The sequence below is a fragment of the Coccinella septempunctata genome, chromosome 6 (genome assembly GCF_907165205.1).
Source record: "Coccinella septempunctata chromosome 6, icCocSept1.1, whole genome shotgun sequence".
NCBI lineage: Eukaryota > Metazoa > Arthropoda > Insecta > Coleoptera > Coccinellidae > Coccinella > Coccinella septempunctata.
This window is the reverse complement of record NC_058194.1, coordinates 18211932-18231462: the sequence shown is the minus strand read 5'-3', so window position 1 is coordinate 18231462 and position 19531 is coordinate 18211932. Positions and strand designations below refer to the sequence as shown.

The 19531-nt window shown below is 35.1% G+C and overlaps 1 protein-coding gene across 2 annotated transcripts in view; it reads left to right on the top strand.

The window, feature by feature from the left end:
- The first annotated feature begins 1739 nt into the window (after positions 1–1739).
- The window catches only part of LOC123316141 (acetylcholine receptor subunit alpha-like), a 76559-nt gene continuing 58767 nt past the window's right edge, over positions 1740–19531 (top strand). For both annotated transcript variants that reach the window (XM_044902130.1, XM_044902131.1), the window contains exons 1-2: positions 1740–1791; positions 4013–4122. In XM_044902130.1, coding sequence (XP_044758065.1) covers positions 1765–1791; positions 4013–4122 — 137 coding nt within the window. In that variant the 5' untranslated portion in view covers positions 1740–1764. The remainder of the gene's footprint in view (positions 1792–4012; positions 4123–19531) is intronic.

The window sequence follows — 19531 nt, the reverse complement described above, 5'->3', positions numbered from 1 at the left end:
TGGCAAATTGACTATCTCAATTCAGATCGTAACACTTGTTGATATTCATATCGGCGGGTGGTATGCATCTGGATTAATTCTTATTATTGTCGATCTTTATATTATGAGTAGGGGAGACTAGGGAGCATTGATACATGGGGAGGCTTGATACAAGCTTATATCCGCGATCTGTAGCCGTTTTCAAAAGTATTATACTAGTGAACACTATTCTTTGGCAGAGGGCATTACGTGACGTTAATCTGTAAGGCTAACAGTAGTTTCTTTGTGAAATATTCAACGAAGAGTGTTTCGAGGTGAGAAATTGTAAGTTTTTACTCAATTTACCTAAGGGTTTTATGATCATGCATTAATTCTTCGGCATAAACAAACATTTCATTGGGAAATATGCATAAAACTACTCAATCTACAGTTTTATTCGCTTTTCAAAATATATGAGTATAAGATGAAAACATAAATCACTTTAAAAATTGCTTTCAGGGAGGTTTGAGACATTTGTCGTGGGGAGGCCTGATACATGTATCATCTTCAAAAAATATTCAGTAGCTAGTTGGATAGGCCTACATGAAGGCGTCTTCACCATCCAACATATCAAAGGGATTTTTAAAAACCGTACAATCCCCATGTATTTAACGAGGCCGACTTTTCTTGTGTGGAAGTGACTAACTGACAATTTCCTGATTTTTCTACACCTATGGGACCAAAGCAAGCCAGTATCATTGCTGACCTACCTACTGAGCTGAATAATCCTCTCGATTACTCTCCCAGTACATCGTATCAATCCTCCCATATGTGGGGAGGCTTGAGACAGTTTGCATGTTTTTGTGTTCAACGTTCTGTACAGAATAAGATGTTTATGTTTTGCGACTTCTATATTTATTTTGTTGAACGATTAATTGAAGAATTATATAATATAAGAAAAGTCCTGCTTCTTCATATAATTCAGTTTCCAGAATAAAAATTCCAAAAAACGTATCAACCCTCCCCAGTCTCCCCTATAATTCATTATGATTAGCGGTTGTTTTGTATTATAAGAAACTTGAAGTAGACATACGCTTGGAATATGCAGAATTGATTGATTTTTTCACATTAAAAGGTTATAATCAGATGAATTGCAGTATTTGGTTGAAAATATGCGCAGTACACAATTCTGTTGATATAGCCTTTATTGAATCTGGCAAATTTCACCTGTTCCATTAATAAAACTATTAATTTGATGCAAATATTCAAACCCAGGCTTATTGCTGAAAATTTCCTATGATTTCGGGCAGCAATAGTAAAGGGGTGTAGTGAAAAAGAACCGTTGGCAACAGTTTTTCACAGAGAAAAAATTTCCAATTTACTGCTCATTGTTGATTCTGTATGAAATGTTGTTTCAGCGTTCCCACACTATTGAACACCACTGAATATAAAGTCCATATTTAACGTTGAAGAATATTGATTGAAATGTACTAAGCTGATTGAAACATTCCAGAATAAAAATGTATGTGATATTTCTCTGATTGTAAATTTACACTTGAAACATTTTTTTGAAAGAGTGCAGAGTGCAGAGGTACAGAGGTGAACTATACTGAGTCCACAGGGGTTGTGTTGGAATTTCGGAGATTTTGTAAAAACTGGACTTTCGAGTGAAATCTGCAGCGTTTTAATCGAAGAAGTCGCTGTCATCTCTAATGCGATTCTTCAGTTCCTGCTTTCCTATTTCTCCAAAAGATATTGTACAGATACTGACCATTTTTCTTGTTTCAGAATTTGAAGAATCAGATAATGACCACTAATTTGTGGGTGGAACAGGTGAGTTGATGATGCACGATTAAATTGCAGATTACAGGAGTCTTTGGTCCTATCGAAAAATTGTGAGAATTTTTTACCACTGGAGAAGGAAATTTCATAAGAAATTTATTATACTGAGGGCGCGTTTTCATAAGACACTCAGTCGTTATACCGCATGCGGTTGGAATATCAAACAATAATGAAAACTATGACATCATTCAAACCCAACAGAATGAGTGAACGGGAAGTCTAACGTTCCCTGCGTGCTGTTTCCAACGACTAATTAATATGCGCCCTTACGTTAGCTATATTTATGAATATCCGTAAGCTGCGCCTCTTTGATGCGCTCTTTCATTCATGTTACTGGATTCATACATCGAAATGTGTGAAGATTACGTCTGATTTTTTAGAATTTTTATTTGAATATTCCTTATAGTCATGTCATGTCTATGCCTTCGCGGGATAGTAATTGAGAAGTTATTTTAAATGAAAATCATAATCATAAAAGTAAACGGAGAATCAGATAAGTGGTACCTTTTGAAAATTGCCTAAGTTTGAACGGCTACAACTTCGACATTACTTTGATGATTATGGATTTTTGCCTAGAGATTCAAAGCATTTTTTCTTGTTTGTATGTCACTGGGGCAGGGTATATTTTGCAATCTTTTTTTTGTATAGGGTGTGAGTATAAGCCAAAAAATAACCGTATATTGGCGAAGATCATAATATAACAGAAAAGGGCCTCACAAAGTTTTGTTAATGTTGGTCAATTTTTAGATCAACACGTCAGTGCATCTGTGTCACGTTTCGAATACAATGCTTTTCTATGGATATAACCCGATTTCATGAAATCACCTTTGACATTCTTGCTATAGTTTGTTAAATTTTTAGCCAGTCACGTTTATCACCATATGGGCGGTAGTGCTGAGCCTCATCCAGTATTATTAGTGCAGTATTATCATCAACCGCCGAATCGAAAATTATGATCGTAATGAACTTCCTTTTAGATCCCCAGACATCAACCCTATTGAATAAATTTGAAGTTTTTTCAGAGAAAACATCAAACAGAAATTGATTAAAGTTTGCGGAAATATTCATGCTAGGGGAAGACCAACACTCCACTAAAAATCGTTCCTTTCAGTTTGTTTAAAAATCGTTTTTTTTGCATATTATTTCTACCATTTCTTCAGACCATGCTGCATGATTAATATTGACTGTATGGGTTTGAAATTCTCCTTTCTCAGCATATTCGAAAGAAGGCGAATTTCGCGAGAAAAAAAGATTCAACAAAATTGGGGAATTTTCATAGCAACGCAAAGTATCGAAAGAACGAGGTACAATAACCTGGATATCTACCAAACATAAGAAAAGACTTATAAGTTTCACTCTTCTGCTGAATTCCAAGGCAAAAATTTTCGCTTCCTTACATGCAGTCTGTGAAATAGGCAGGGATTGAATAAAAATACTCTACGCCAAATACATCTGCCAAAAAACATCGGAGTTTCTGCTAGAAGTTCAAGACTGAAGTCGATTTCATGAAGTGGCAATATTTCCATAGCAGTACAATGAATTCGAGAAGTGGCAAATATTCTATAATGACTAGTACCTAACAATCCCACCACCACTAAAAAAAATTTGTACGGCACCCTTCTATTACTATCTTTGCCGAAAACAGGAAATTCAATACAGGCTAAGAATACTGGTCTGCCTTTCGGGGTAAAAATCCAATATTACCAAAGTAAAATGTCTCAGTTATAACTAGTCAAACTTGAAACATTTTATTCTGTGCCAGCCACTTCATTTGCTGCTCTGCAAATAAATCAATATGCTATTGATACATTCTTTCATCAATTACTACTTAACGAAAGAGGCTTCTTTGTAACAACAACTCATAAATCATAGATTAAAAATTTCGTAGAGTTCCAAATAAAATTGACCTCTTCGATAATTATTCTACAGAAGAGCCAATAATAAAGAAAGAAATTCTGTGTGTTACTTTTTATTCAAACTTGTATTATTTGAATGTTAGCTTGATAAATTCGTAAAGAGATATTTTTCCTCGGTGGTAGAAAATTCTTAACATTCTTGGATTGCCAACGCATATTATGAAAATTATTATACATATCTAATTTCTTTTGCTTCACTGACAAATCTATAGTTGATTTGAATGCTTTAGTCCTAAAAAAATTGTGTAGACTATTCACCCATTCGGCATGATTTTTAGTCGAAAAACTCATTTCAGTCATGGTATGACTATAAACTGAGATGGGAGCCCAAAGAATACGGAGGAGTTCATATGCTCCATGTACCTTCGGATCATATATGGAGGCCAGACATTGTTCTCTACAATAAGTGAGTATCCACAGATATAATCTATTAGTTTTACTCAGTGTTTTCTGGATGTTGTAGTCTCAAAATTCGTGACAACTAACAGGATTCATTCACGTTATCGTAAGCGAAGAAATTTCCCTCTCCTTCACCACTTCTAAACACTGACTTCAACGCAAGTGTAATCGGATACACGAGTGCTTGTTAACATTTCTGGGTGCCGACAGAGAATATGAAAATGATACACTCTCATCGCAGGCCATCATTAATTAAACAATCAAAAGGATGTACGAAGATATATTAAAAAATTCTTAGACTACTATAGAACCAAACAAAATTTCAATCTCAAAATATTTTATTACTCAACATATTCTCCTCTTAATTGGATTCATTTATTACAGCAAACCTGCAACGTCTCTAGACCTTTAAAAAAAATGTTTCGTCTTGCTCTGCGAACCAGACCTCCACAGCTTTTATTACCTCCTCGTTGGAAGAAAATTTACGACCTTTTAAACTTTTTTTCAGTTGAGGAAACAGATGATAGTCGGATGGAGCCAAATCTGGTGAATAAGGGCGGTGTTCTAGTAATTCAAACCCGTTGTCCTGCAAAATCAAAACACCTTTGGATAGCTATCCGCGTCTTTTCTTATCAATTTTTTCCCGCAGAGTGTCCAGTATCTAATGTCGAATAGTAATCTCCGGTTATTGTTCTGCCCTTATCCAAAAAATCATGATTACTCCATGGCAATCCCAAAAAACTGAAGCAATAATTTTTCCAGCTGATTTTTGGAAACTTCTAAGGTCTTGGGGAACCAGAGTGTCGCCATTCCATCGATTGTTGCTTTTTTTCTGGATGGTTGAAATGTACCCATGTCTCATCCATAGTCCATAGTAACAATTCGGTTAAATCTAAGCACATTGATCATCAAGGGTATTAAGCATATCTTCGTAAATCTGCTTACCTCTTAACCCTTTTAAATACAGGTACTTGATGATAGCTCGATACTCCAATTTTTCGATTTTCACAATTTCGGTGGACAAATTTATTGAGTGAGTAATTGTTCGTTGCTATGGTAACGCAATATTTTTTTTATACATGGAACTGGTTTAAGCTAAGTAGATATCAATACATCCCCGTAATGTACCGAACAGACAAAATATTCCGAATAGACTTGGAAAAATTTTGATGCTTCTTTCATATGTCCGGAAATATGAATCAAAAACTCTTATGGTGGTCGTTTAATGTCAAAAACTTTCGAATTTATGTGATCGTAAAAGTTGAAATTTGTATATTATAGGTACTCAAACTTATCACCGTATAAGCTGAAACGACCGAATATAAAATGGGATGTATTCAGCCTACCAATTTCATTTCACGGATGAAAATCCGAAAAGACTTTCCTCCCAGAATACTGCTTTTGACCTCGGCTTCTACATGATATATATGGATATTTTTGTTCTACGATTTTTTATATTTTAAATGCTCTTGAATCAATCAAGAATATTCATTTCAAAGATAATCGATTTTTTCTTCAATTTATTCAATATGTGCCAAATAGTAGAGCCATCTGCATATAAAAAAGGACAAAAAAAACACTGTCGAAATACATGAACATGGAATGCCTTCAATAGATTGTCAGATTGTTGCTTGTATAAATGAATTTCTCATTTCCTTCCACTACAAGTCAAAAAATTGATAAATTCCTGACTCTTTCTTTTTTTTTTATAATATTTCTCACCTCGCATAGTATTTTTTTTATATGGACGATAGGAAGTTTTTTAAGTACGTATAGCCAGCTGAATTCTATGTTCATCTGCGTAAACATTTCAGTTATTCAACAACATTTCTCGAATTTTCAAGTGTGCATAACGTTATCAACGAATATCTACTCACTCATGGACTCTTCAGTATCTAATCTGTTCATTTCTTGATTCCACGCAAGCTCCATTTGAAAAAATAAATCACTATGCGCCTTTTGAATTTCGATCCTTATAATTATTGGCGACAAATATGCAGCTTATAAATCAGCCTATCCATTAGAGAGTAAAGCGTTAAATGGACAAACACATTATACAGTCCATTAATGAATAATCATTGAATATTCATGAACACTCTGTTTGAGCCACAACCTTTCAGTGAAAATACTGACAGGAATAAGTTTGACGCTTGTGTATTCTATAAATAGGTGTAATGATCGAGGATGAAATTGGGGGTACCTTGCGATCAATTAGATACCAATTGGCCTTAATTATCGTATAACACACACAAGTTCCAAAGACTTATCTGCCTTAGTTTTTTGCTCTTGCCAATGTCAGAATAGCGTCATGTTTGGACCTACAGAAAAATTTCTAACCTCCGAACCATTCAACATAACTCGACCGCCTTCTTTCCAGTCGATTCCTTAACTTTCAGGGCACCTTTTGGCATGCAGGCAAATTCGGCGCATACTACGATTTTTTCCATACTCTTTCATATAAGCTGACTCTATAAAATATCTCGAAGACAGAGGCATAAAAGCAATATGCTTGAACCAAAAACAGAATTATATGATTTTCACTAACATAAGGTGTTAAACCACGACAAGTGTTTCGGTATCACAATAGCATCTTCAGGTGGGAGAAGATAAACTGAAATCACTCCAATTTGCCGGTATCAACGACATGAGTTTCATAAAATTTTTGTGGGTTGTCATATAAATAAAATTGGAACATCTTGAAAAATTCAAGGCAAACTAAATACTCATTCGAAATTGAAGGAACTTTTAATATCTTTTCCTCATGACTCTATTATTTCTTCGAAAAACAGTTTAGTTTTATGTGTGATTGCTCCATTGTCAATATCGAAACTAGCTAGGTTTATAAAACTCTTTCTTCAGTCTTCAATTGATGTAGCCGATGCTTGATGAAAATCCATAATTCAACTCAAAACAGAATTACATATATGAATTTCATTAATATGAGTTGTTCAATCATCACGTGATTGTGTTTCGCTATCACAAGATGCCATTGTTATAGTGAAACATAAGTGCTCTTTTTCGTTTTGACTCTCTAGTGTTAACAATGATTTTTGTGATCAAAGTCCTTCGTTACATTTTCTATTAAATCATATCCGCTAATAAATCTTTTTCTGACCTTCCCGTTCAATTTTGATGCAAACTAAATCAATGCGAAAGGTTATGTATTTTCAGTCTTCTAAAAACTATGAATTTCGCAATTTCCATGTCATTTCATGTTTTCATTGTGTATGAAATGTGTTAGATAATAAAAAATTGATTAAAAAATTAATGATCCTCATGAATACTGCTCAATTTTTGGGTTCACTCGAATCACTCTTCGTCTAAGCATTGTCATAAATATGTACTTTATTATATTCCTGCAATTGACAAATTTTCAGACTTCTCTAGGTTTCTCACTTGGCAATGGATATATTGCACCAGAAGTAAACATTCTCATGTCTTTCTCTCTGATAATGAATATTGATTTCATTAACTCATGCTTATGTCATTATTTTAATCGGATTATTTTATTTCTCAATTAATCTCTACGTTTGATCTCCCGAGTTGGAAAAAAAAATTGCCAGCTCAAGCCACCTGCTTCTCGAAACCAACGATTATTGAAGAACTCTCAATATGTGATACTCATAATTTGTCAATTGCATCTTTTATTCTACTGAAGGATCTTCTAATCGTGCTTACTTGTGAGCGGTCTCTCTCTATAGATTCATCGATAAATTTCGCACTCTCTTCAACGTCCAACGTTGTTTAGTAATTCTAATATTATTGCTTCACTCATATTTACTGTATTGATGAACAGACTTACGGAATTTAGCTTTCACCTCTTATATTTTCTTTCGGCCTTCATCATTATTGCAACTCAGACTTCTCATTAATTCATTAGGTATTCAAAACCTCCCTTTTTTCAGGCAGAATAAAGGGTCCCTCGCAATCAATTTTCATTGATTGCTCTGCCACTGTGAACGTTGTGTTGAATAGTTGACTTTTCTCAGTGTCCAAGAGTGTCTTCACCTCTCATTTGAACGAGGTACTCTAGATTACCTCTGTTTTTCAGTTGGATTATATTGCAGTGTTAGTTTACGTGAAGATCTTGATAATATTCGTATTTGTTACTATATTTATCTTCATGCAGGTGACTTATTCATTTCATGATTGTGAACGATAAACAATAAATGTTTTTACAATACTATCATCACCTCAATTATCTGGTAACAGTCCACAACAGTAATATGTCAAAATCTGAACATCCTCGATTTTGAAAAACAAAATTATATGATTTTCACCAACAAAAGTTTTTTAAGAATGAGGTATGTTTCGCTATGAAAATAAACACATGTCGTAGTTGAACAACTCTTGTTAGTAAAAATTATATTATTCTGTGTCTAGTAGTCTACAAAAACGAGACAAAAAATAATCACTCAATGAAAATAGCTACTTCAAAAATAATGTTGTCCCTAGCTTGTTGTCCTTCATCTTTTCTCATGAAATTTTCACACTGTCTGAACATTGAAAAGGTTTTTCCATTCACATCCATATTCTTGCCGCGTTACCGAAATATTCCAGCGTCGGACACATTTCAAAGTTGCATACAGAATCAGCTTATAAACGACACTAGCAAGCGCCATGTCACATCGAGCGACAGCATTCTAGACCAAATGTGACATCATCATGTTAAAGTGGCGGAGTACATCAATATGAATTGCAGCAACTTTCTGAGGAATGATGGAACGCTTATTTCCGTCCACCTGATGTGATCATCAACGTTACGGAAATTTATTGTCAGGATATACCAGCGTAGCGATGGCGTGCTAAATCAGAAAACAATGGTTTGTCAGTAGCGGATTATATCAGACAAATACGGGATGTAGCGGACCAGCTTAGCGAGAACGGATATTCAGCGTGGATTTCGCGTTAGTCGACTCATCAAATATTCACTATGAAATTAAATTATGCATGCCAAGGTAATATTCCATTTAATCCATAACGGATTTTTCTTGAATTTCCGATGGAAACTCAACGAAGCTGGATATAGCCGCTCAAATGGAATACACTTTGCTGTATTCTTATACGCTCTTATACACTCACCGGCAAAACACTCGGCTACCTAAAATTTTCATGAAGTTCGTGGTCCAATATCTTTCGTAATTGTCCATCGATTTCATTTGTTCTTACGCCAAATTGAAGATAAATTTTTTCGCATTGAAACAAACTTCAAAAAATTTTTTCAAAACTGTGGATAGTTCATTTATACAGGGTGAAAAAAAACATGTATTTGTAGTCCAATTTTTTAACACCCTGTGAAACATTTCGGGCAGTTGGTAGAGTTTACGCTCAGTTATTCACAAAGACCTTCCTTTTCGACATCCTTCAGTTTTCTTATAAATGTTTATAATTCCTAACATACGTGACTGAACTTATTTTTCATATTTTTCTGATAAACATTTAGTACCTACTATCACCGGGTTTTGGCTTGATGTTGCGATCTGGGACACACTGTGTACAACTTCAATCGTTTTTGTTTATTCGAATTAATGATTTCAATCATTATATTCTTGAAATTTCCCCAGAAATTTCTCTATACTTTTATTCTTCCAATTCACATCCATAAATTAAGCGCCAAATTGAATATCCCTTAAACTCCATATTGTGAATTCTACCCTAATAAAATCGAATTTGGCTGAACCCGTAGAAGAAGTTGTGAGAGTGCACCCTCTGTAACGGGAAGTTTATTGGTTTTATTTAGCCAGAACTGCGAATAAAAGTTTCGAAACAACAAGTAAAATGAATTTACTATTAAAGTTCATAGGTGGAACTCCTCTTGATAATAATATACCTCTCTTCCTTTTCCTGATAACTCAGACCTAGATATCAGCTTTTTCTGTGTGAATATTTCATATTAGATTTGCGAAACGAAACAATGTACAGGGTGTATTTAAAGGTGAGGCTTTTTTTTAACAGAAGTTTTGGTTTCACCGAAAATCACCTAAACAAAACTGTCAAAGTGACAAAGTTGAAAACAAATTGGAAATGATTACTAAAATAAATTCTAATCTGAACCTAGACCGTCCGTTAGCTGAATTATCGCAAAGCAAACATACTTGGCTCGTTCGATATTTACGTTGTACTGAAAATAAAAACTTAGGATTGCCGAATTTTTCCCATTATTATTAAGTACCTTGCACGATTTTATGAAATGGCTCATTTCTTTACCAACTGACAGAAGAGACTTAGGACACAAGTGTAAAAAATAGAAGAATACTTAAAATCTCACCAATAAAATTCATCTAAATTATTCACGAATTTTTTCACAATGGGCATCACAATCTTCTTGTTCGAACATTCCAGCAATCGTCGTAACAATGGGATGAAATGGAGAAACGTCATAGCACTTTTTGAACATAACCAACATAAGCACTATCAACAAACTGCCCCGATTTTCTATATTTTTTTGTCACCCTTAATTGCACGTTCAACAATTATGACCGGATGCATCTAACCCGATGAACTTGGTACTGAACCATTCATTGTCCAGCAATATGTTTATGTTTTGTTTCGTTTTTCCAAAGCCGGAGTCACCTTCCACAGTCCCGTACTTGAAATTCAATGAAACTTTGTCGAATTTCCAGGGGTTGTATCTCAGTCATCTTGGATATTTTATGTAGACAATTTTTGGTGAAACGATTTATTTTGATGAGTTCTACCTCCTGTCAAAAAAAGCCTCACCTTGGAAAACACCCTGTATAACCTAATCTAAGAACATTTTTATACCTAGACACTGAGACCGAACACGAGGTACTCGTAGTAATTGAAATAATGTTGAAAGGACGGAACGTCAGGAAATCAAGGCGTGATATTAGTAAATTTTCCTGCCACAAATGAGTTGAATATTCATGCTGAATGCGGCTCCAATTTGAAGACAACATCCGACGAAACTCCTGTTTAGAAGTGACGACGCAGCAACTCATATTAAAATTTATCAGGCAACTTGAGTAATGCATACTTTATATGGTTGATATTCTCCAGAAAATGAGGCGTAAAATAGGGGTAGATTTATATTCAAAGGGTTTTTCATGTTGTGTTGACTTTCAGAGATATAAGGTTGCCGTTAGACGTGTCCAATCTACCTAAGCCTGAATGGGCAATCCAAAGATGTTTCTACACTGTAAAGATTCATCAAGGAAAGCGTTCTTAATATTTATGGTTCATCAACTCGCAGAATGATATCCATGGAAGAGTTAACTCTCCAACTTTCTTATTCATAGTCAGTCTTGCTAATTTGTAGTTGCTGATAGAGAACCCACTATGGCTTGAAACATAAAGCAAAAATGTGGTCCATCTGAGTTCCAGAAAGCTGAATAATTATTCATCTATTCGTTACCAAAAACCGAAAATACACAAATGGCTGGAATGGTCCATTGAACCGATAAGGTACCTTGAATTACCATTTCGTCATATACAGGGTTAGAATTATTTAGAGGGGGACTACAGGGATATCGAAAACCATTAGAGATTCAGGGTAGCTTAAATTACGAAAAAGTTGCTTTATTCGAGGATGCGAGGGTGGGTGTAAACAATTCCCAAATATCTCTGAAAGTTCTTGAGATATCTCGAAAAAACTGAAAATCAAGATTATCATTTTTTCTTCAAAACTCATTTGTTTTTGGAGATAACTACACGAAAGCGATTGTACTGGGGTACTATTTTTTTGTAATTTAAGCCACCCTTTATTTTTAACGGTTTCTGATATTCCTATAGTCAGCCTCTGAATAGTTCTAACCCTGTATAGAAAGAAATGATCATTCTATCTGAAAGAGCTCAGCATATGGGAAGATTTCGGGAACAAAAACGAAGATCAGAATACTACTATTCCATATTTAAGGCAAGAAGCAAAGAATTTCAGGTGTTCAGGTGATGATCTGTTACAGAAACTGAAAATTCTGTAGAAATATTCCATAAGATATTTTAGTTTTCAGTGACCTACTATTGCTCAGATGATTTTTTGAGCAATTAAGACAGTACAAAATGGCGAAGGCGTCGGTTTTTATCTTAAGCGTTGTGGTTGCTTTCAGTTTCATCTATATATTCAATTATCTACATCATTTTGCTCCCTGACTTCAATACAAAGATAACTTATGTGGAATCTTTTGAAACTGAAGCGCTTGGTGGTCAATTGGAAGTTTTAATTCATTGGGCGAGAATTGTCTATTATTCGATTTAATAATAGATTGTCAGCAAAATCTCGAACGGATAATAGAGGTTACATTCAAGAGAAGAGGGTGCAACCAAAAAGCATATAAACAAGTGCACAAAGGCCACTGCTACCTATTACTCATTTTACGTACCCAAAATTTCGTCCTGTTGCAATATGCTCCACTGTATAACAATATCAATCCATTTTATTCGAGGTGTGAGTTGGTCTTTCTGTTAAGGCTCCTAGTGCTGGTTTTTAGCTAGTTCGATCGTAGCATTTGTTGATTTTCATATCAATGGATGATATACGTATTTTCAAGAACTCTCTTGCACAGAAAGCAACTCCAACACAGTAACAAATCAACGCTTAAAAGTTCGGTTACGTTTGGTGACTGGTTCATTAATCAGAATGATATTAATATCGAATAAGTGACTAATATTTTCATCCTAAATTTCGGTTGTGAAAATCCCCCATCGAAGCACCGCGATTCTAAGCGCTTGGATGTAATGAACTATTAACAATATACGTGCCTGTTATTCTCGTTAAGTTAATGGAGCAGTGCTCAGCTTGTAATCAGAGGAGAAGGTGTTTAATTTCTCCAATGTGAATTATTCCTTGCGGCTCGGGAGAATTTCAGTATAAATTTCGTCGACGTTATATTTCATGGTGCACTGACTACCTACTTCTTTTTATGTTTTGAGGAAATGGAAACTTCAATCCATTGTGTAGTCGGAAAATCTTTATCGGATTAAGGATATCGAATTCTTCACTGAAAACATTGCAACATATATAAAATTTCTATTTGCTTGTGACACGATTTTTTTCTATAAGGTCTTTATAAATTTTTCAAATCTATGATATTCAGTTGAAAACCCTCAAGTAAGAAGCATCACAGACTAATTCAAAGCTAACTGGGATCTTACAATTGTTGTAATTACGTTATCAATCACATATTCGGTTATAAAATTGAGTATTCAAGTATTCAGTTGATACTCACTGGTTTTAATAAAATTTTGCCATATACCGTTAAATATTTTAAAATGTACAACCCTCAATATCACGAACGCCATGCAAAAGCAAAAAAAAAATGCAAAAAGAAGTAAACTTTGAGAGGACTTTTTGTCTGGTTGGTTCAAATCAATTTGTATTAACATCTCTTAAATCTTGAAAATATAGGTGGTGGGTTGAGTGATACCATGTGGATACTAAAGTAATATGATTACCTCTTCAAAAATGCCATATAATCGACCTTTCTCAAGTACTTCTGAAAAATAAAAATATGAGTAGAATAGTTAAGATAGCAAGAGAATGAAAAATTCTTCGCAATAAATTTTGTTGGCATGTTGTGCGTATTATTATTTTCAATTGTTCTACACCTCGGGGCTTTGTTTTATAAACAACCAACTTCAAATGTCCCCAGAGGAGAGAATCTTCACTTTATGTGCGTCAGAAGGAAATGCACGGTTTTTTGCACTAATTTCAAAATAGTTGGCCGAGAAGCCTGCTTGCTTCTCTTGCAGTCGACCTCAGTAGTAGTCTACGAATTTTACAATGGAAAAGAGAGAAAGAATTTGTCTCAAATTTTGTGTTTTGAACGAAATTTCGTAAACAGACGTCGAAAAAATCAAGGAAATTGTGTCAAACGGTCAATAAGAATATCTATTTAACTGTTTTGAGACGTTTGCGTGAGAATATTCGCCGTAAAATGACGGATTTTTGGCAAAACAATTCGTGGATTTCGCATGACGATAACGCACCAACTCATCGAGCCACGATTATTAGTGATTTTAAGACGAAATACTCGATAAATACCATCGACCAGCCACCATATTCTCCTGATCTAGCTCTGTGTGACTTTTTTCATTTCGTCAGACTGAAATTACCGCTCCGGGGAATCAGATTTGACTACATAGACGCCATAAAAGAAAATTCGCAGAAGCAGCTGAAGACCAGCCCTAAAATCGCCTATAAAAAATGTTTACATGATTGGAAAAACCGTTGGCACATTTGTATCGCTTCAAATGGAGCATATTTTGGAGGAGATTCAATAAATATTGAAGAAGTTTAATATTTGTGCGTTTTATTTCAAATTTCCGGATACTTTTTTGTCAGAGTAGTATATCTACTAACTATGCCGGCGCCGGTATCATACAGTAAAATACATACAGTGAAACGCTTGAAAAATACAGATAGAACTGACCTTCAATATGATTCAGTTTGAAATTCTAAACTCCACAGATAAAGAGATAATATATGAAAATCTATAACAGTCTCAATTCGTATAAACACGATATACTACATATTGTAAAGAGTTGATAGGTGCCATTGCTTCTCAAATATTTGAAATTTCTCCCAGGAATGAATATTTCGAATTTAGATTGGCAAGCAGAATATAAATTTTTTTTTTTGAATTATCTTGGAAGCCGCCCCAAAAACTATACAGTGAGTGACGTTTATCAAAGAGACCGACTAGCTAGAGAGCATTTACTCCAAAAAAGGGACTGTGAGTGGCCGCAGCGGGGGAGATATTTGCAGGCTGACTTTGATAGTTATTTATGAGTAGAATGCGGCATCTTTGATCGTTTTCCATCTGGCGGTATTCCCCTTGTTTCTGGTTGAAATGCGTTTTTATTTGGTACTTTGAGAACATACATATGTGAATTATTTGATGACCAAGCGCAAGAAGCCGCCTTCTCGATTTCACTCTTATAATTAATAATGTTCGTCTTTTCGATTTTGAGAAAAAAATTTTATGTGAAAAAATTGGTATCGTTTTATCAACTGATTTGCCGCCCACAGAATGTGCCACCCCGACAGGGTGCCCGATTTGCCGGTCCTGACGGCGGCCCTGGAAGAATGTGTTGTAGGTAGAGAGCCTAATAATTTGAGATTCAAGAGGAGATTACTGTTCTGAGTAGTCCAGTACTTACAATAGTTCTCATAAATAAAATGAGATCACTCTATGTTGACGTAAGGGATTTTAGGTAATAATAATATGTTCATGTGACGGCAAGGAAATCGACAATATTCTGTCACAATTTGACTAACAGTTGTTCTGAAGAAAACACATGTTTCAGTTAACCGCTTTGATAAAAACTGAAACTTTGTGTTACAGGAATCCATTTCATTGACGGTCTTCAATTATTCGGAACTCGAAGCAACGTCTGGCGGTTTCCTCAAGCGTAATTAAATTTTTCTGGCTGATATGATCAGGAGATTGCGGAAAACACGCCTCACTACTTTTGATCTTGAGCACGGCAAAGTTGGGGCGCGAACTAATATCGAAGTTGGAAATTTTTGTAGTAATATGTGTTGGTTCCGCTTTCCGCGTAGACGGATATTTCAGTTTATCCGCCACTTTTGCTAGCGATATGAAGTTTGTAAGGTTGAATTTTGTTCGAAGTGGTTAGAAATATCGGAAAGCTCGCATGTGCTGAAATTGAACTTCAGAATTTAACTTTTTCCGTTGATCCGAGGAAATATTACCTTCCGGTTTTATTGCTTCCATATGTCTTCTTATGTTTAATTTACTTTATTTCTTGCTTCTGCGGTGATGACCTATTCCAAATTTTTATATTTGCGGTACACTTTATTTTCTCAACATAGTCGTCAAAGTCAGGCTTCAAGAGTTTGGTATTCTTAAGTGTTATATGTACAATACGTGAAGTAAGGAGTAGATTTCTGAAATTCATTGGCTTACTTTACATATAAAGGCTGACTCGACGGGAATGCCAGTTAGATGGATGAATTTTCCGGAGAAATATTAATTAGATCTGTTGGGAATCCTATACCCTGTATCTATTGTTAAAGCAGGGAGGCAGTAAAATCTCACAGAAAGGTATATGCCTCAGAACAGGCCACCACAATTAGTTGAAGAAGCAGATGTGTGTTTGGACAAGTATCGGGCGTAGAAAGTGAAGAAAGGTTGTTTCATCTGGAAGCTCAACTGTCATTCCACCAGCCATCTAAAGAAATTCTCACCAATGATGGAAACGAGTTTTTCGCGTAGAGATGCAAAACTGTTTGGCTTGTTTCCTCAAAGGCAAAGATTCCTGGCTCATTCAGAGGACATCAAAACGATTTCATGACATCTAGAAACGCTTTTATTCGGAAAACGCGTGATAAAGAGAAGACACTGAAAACAATTCAGATAACTCCAGGGAACAGAGATTCCTAATGGTTTACTCCTGTAGGCAGATATATTGAAATGATTCAGAAACCCTTACATATAGTATATTCACTTTCATGAAAGCAGTAGGTTAGTGATGAAATAATTTTTGTAACTAGAACCATTGAGTGTTAACTCATAATCAAGGCTAGAAAGGTAAGGTTCTCAAAAATACTAACAACATCTTTAAACTCAGAGTGACGTTATTCAACTTGAAACAGAGGTAATCTAGAGTAGTACAAATAAGAAGTCACTTGAAGTCAGACTTACACCCTGAGAAAGTTCAACTAATTCAATATTAACACAATGTTTGCAGCGACAGAGCAATCAATGAAAATGGATCGCGAGAGCCTCTTTATTCCACCAGAAAAACAGAAGATTAGAATAATGAATGTTAATGAGAAGTCTGAGTTTTAATAATGATGCAGACCGAACGATGGAAGCTAAATTGTCTAAGTCTGGTCACCAATGAGATCAATACCATTTATAAGTAGAGCAATAATTTTATGATTGAGATAAACAACGTTGGTATTGAAGAATACAAAATTCATCAATTAATACAACATTTACAGGGACGGACCGCTTACAAGTAAGCAGTCCATCAGAAAAATAGGAGATACAAATGCTAAATTATGAAGGTTACATAATGAGAGTACTAATGAGGGAAACCACTAATCTTTGGTTTCGAGAAGAGTAGAAAGCTTGAGATCTATTCTGTATATGGACGAAAATGAATGAATATGAGCATAATCCTATAAGAATACAAAGTAAGATCAGATCATACAAACTGAGAGTACGTGATTACCAGAGCACGCATTCCCGGGTAGAACAAGGACGAGAAACTGTCAACCAGTGTCATGGTTTTTACCAGTGTCCAATGAACCCTATTAGAGAAATTCACATCGTGTTCTGAAGGAAATCAGCTAGGTCCAGGGTCCAACCTGGAGAACATGAGGATTCATTAATCTGAAACTCGATAACAGTAATTATAGTCATGTGTAAGTGAGGGGTCATCAAGAGAGTTGACTTAAGAAATGAAATAAACTGATTCAAATCAATGAGATGAGCATGAGATGAAAATAACAGCCGTTTTTAATAAACCTATTTATCCATCGCATCGCTTACTGACGATTGGAAACCATTATAAAATATATCTACAGATAGATCATAGAAACGAAATCAGATGGTTTTTCTATCTTCAGTAACTGAAACAATGAATACATAGGCTCATTGAAAACGGCCGTAAATCAGCATTCATTATCAACGAGAAAAATATGAGAAAGTACAATTTTGGTGCAACATACTCATTTCCATGTGGAAAATTATTGAGAGGTCTATGTAAAGTGTGAAATAAAATAAGATATCTAAAATATATATTCATGAAGAGGCAAATAAATGAGAAGACTCGATTGAACATATCAATTGAGCAGCACAAGTAAAGATTACAAATCTGTTGGAAGATTCTTTATAATCCCGCACTTAGACACATTTCATTCATAATGAATGCATGAAATGAACATGAGAACGGAGTAATTAATAATTCTGAAATTGAATGTACATTACCTTTTGCGTAGAACTATAGTAAGCACCATAATAGCAAACTATATTTCAATCCATTTCGAAGGCAGATATTTGATTGTTTGTTTGTTTCCGCAGTGCAGTACTAGTGAAATAAAATATACAGAGCATCATCTAAGAAGATTGATGTTTTCGTTAGCCTTGTATTACGCCGCACAAATCACACATCCAATCCATTTGCATGCTTCCCGCTACGGACGACGCCAAGTTCAGAAAATATAGGATGTTTCCGGTTTCATTATTAAATTCTTTCGAAGAAAGAGACTGTTCTTCCTGAACCTAGTTAATTTATGCAAATGAAATTGGGGAAATTATTACGGTGTGGATCTAGAATCATGGGCATCAGGGCTGTAAGGTGAGTTCCGGTGAGATTGGAAATTTAATAGATCTTTTACTCGGGTCTTTTCTGCATTCATCAGCGACCTCACACTCTTCTATGATTTTGAAGGCTGAGTCTTCAGAGATATATGACTCTTGAAAATCCATAAAAAATATCTTACGAACGATAAATTCGAATAATCGAATGAAATGATTTCGGAATATTGGAGGAAGTAGAAATAGAGTAAGAAGAGGGGGAAGTAGTAAAGACATCTACGGTTTTTCTGTAGCACTTCTGAGGTATGTTATTCCATTTATAAAAGGACCACTATGTAGAATTGTCAACAACTGCATCAACCACGACATATCTCCTGAAAAACTCAAAATCGCAATAGTAACACCAGTATTCGCTCCTTCATGACTCTCTGCACGGTTTCATACAAAAATCAACAAATACTGCCATATGATTGATATACTTGAGACAATTTTTAAAGAATTTAATAACCATGAGGAGGCAGAGCTTTTGTGTGTAGATACAAGCAAGGCATTTGTCAATGTTTGCAAAGGAATATTGCTGGGAAAACTTTTTCATTGTGAATATCTTCAGATCCTATTTGAGAAACAGATTCCAGGCAGTAAAGCGGAATGATGTCGTCACTGACCTGAAAGAAATGAGGATTGGTGTGCCACAAGGATCAATCCTTGAACCTATTCTGTTTATTGTTTCCATAAATGATCTGCACACTAACTTGAAGTTAAAATATGCACTTATGTTATTTACTGATTTGATAAAAAAATGGTCATAATCTGTAAGTTGGATCGAATAAACCATTCGAGAACTTGCAAAACTAGTTTCGAGCCAACGGCCTTCTATTCAATTCTGAGAAAATGCAGAGTTTTCTCGTCGCTAATAGAGAAAATACCAACAAATCTCTCTGATTCCTAGCAGTAACTTTCCAATTATTATTATGCAAGAAATAACACAATAAACTGAGCCAGAATCCTTCAACCTCCATCTACTAAATAAAGAAATTGAAAAATATTCAACACTGAAACAGCTAAACTCAACTAATATTCTAGATTCCAAGGATGTATGGAATTATTGTGTGGGGACAGAGTGGTGCTGCAGAGAAGATTCTTCTGAAACAAAAACAAGCCATAAGA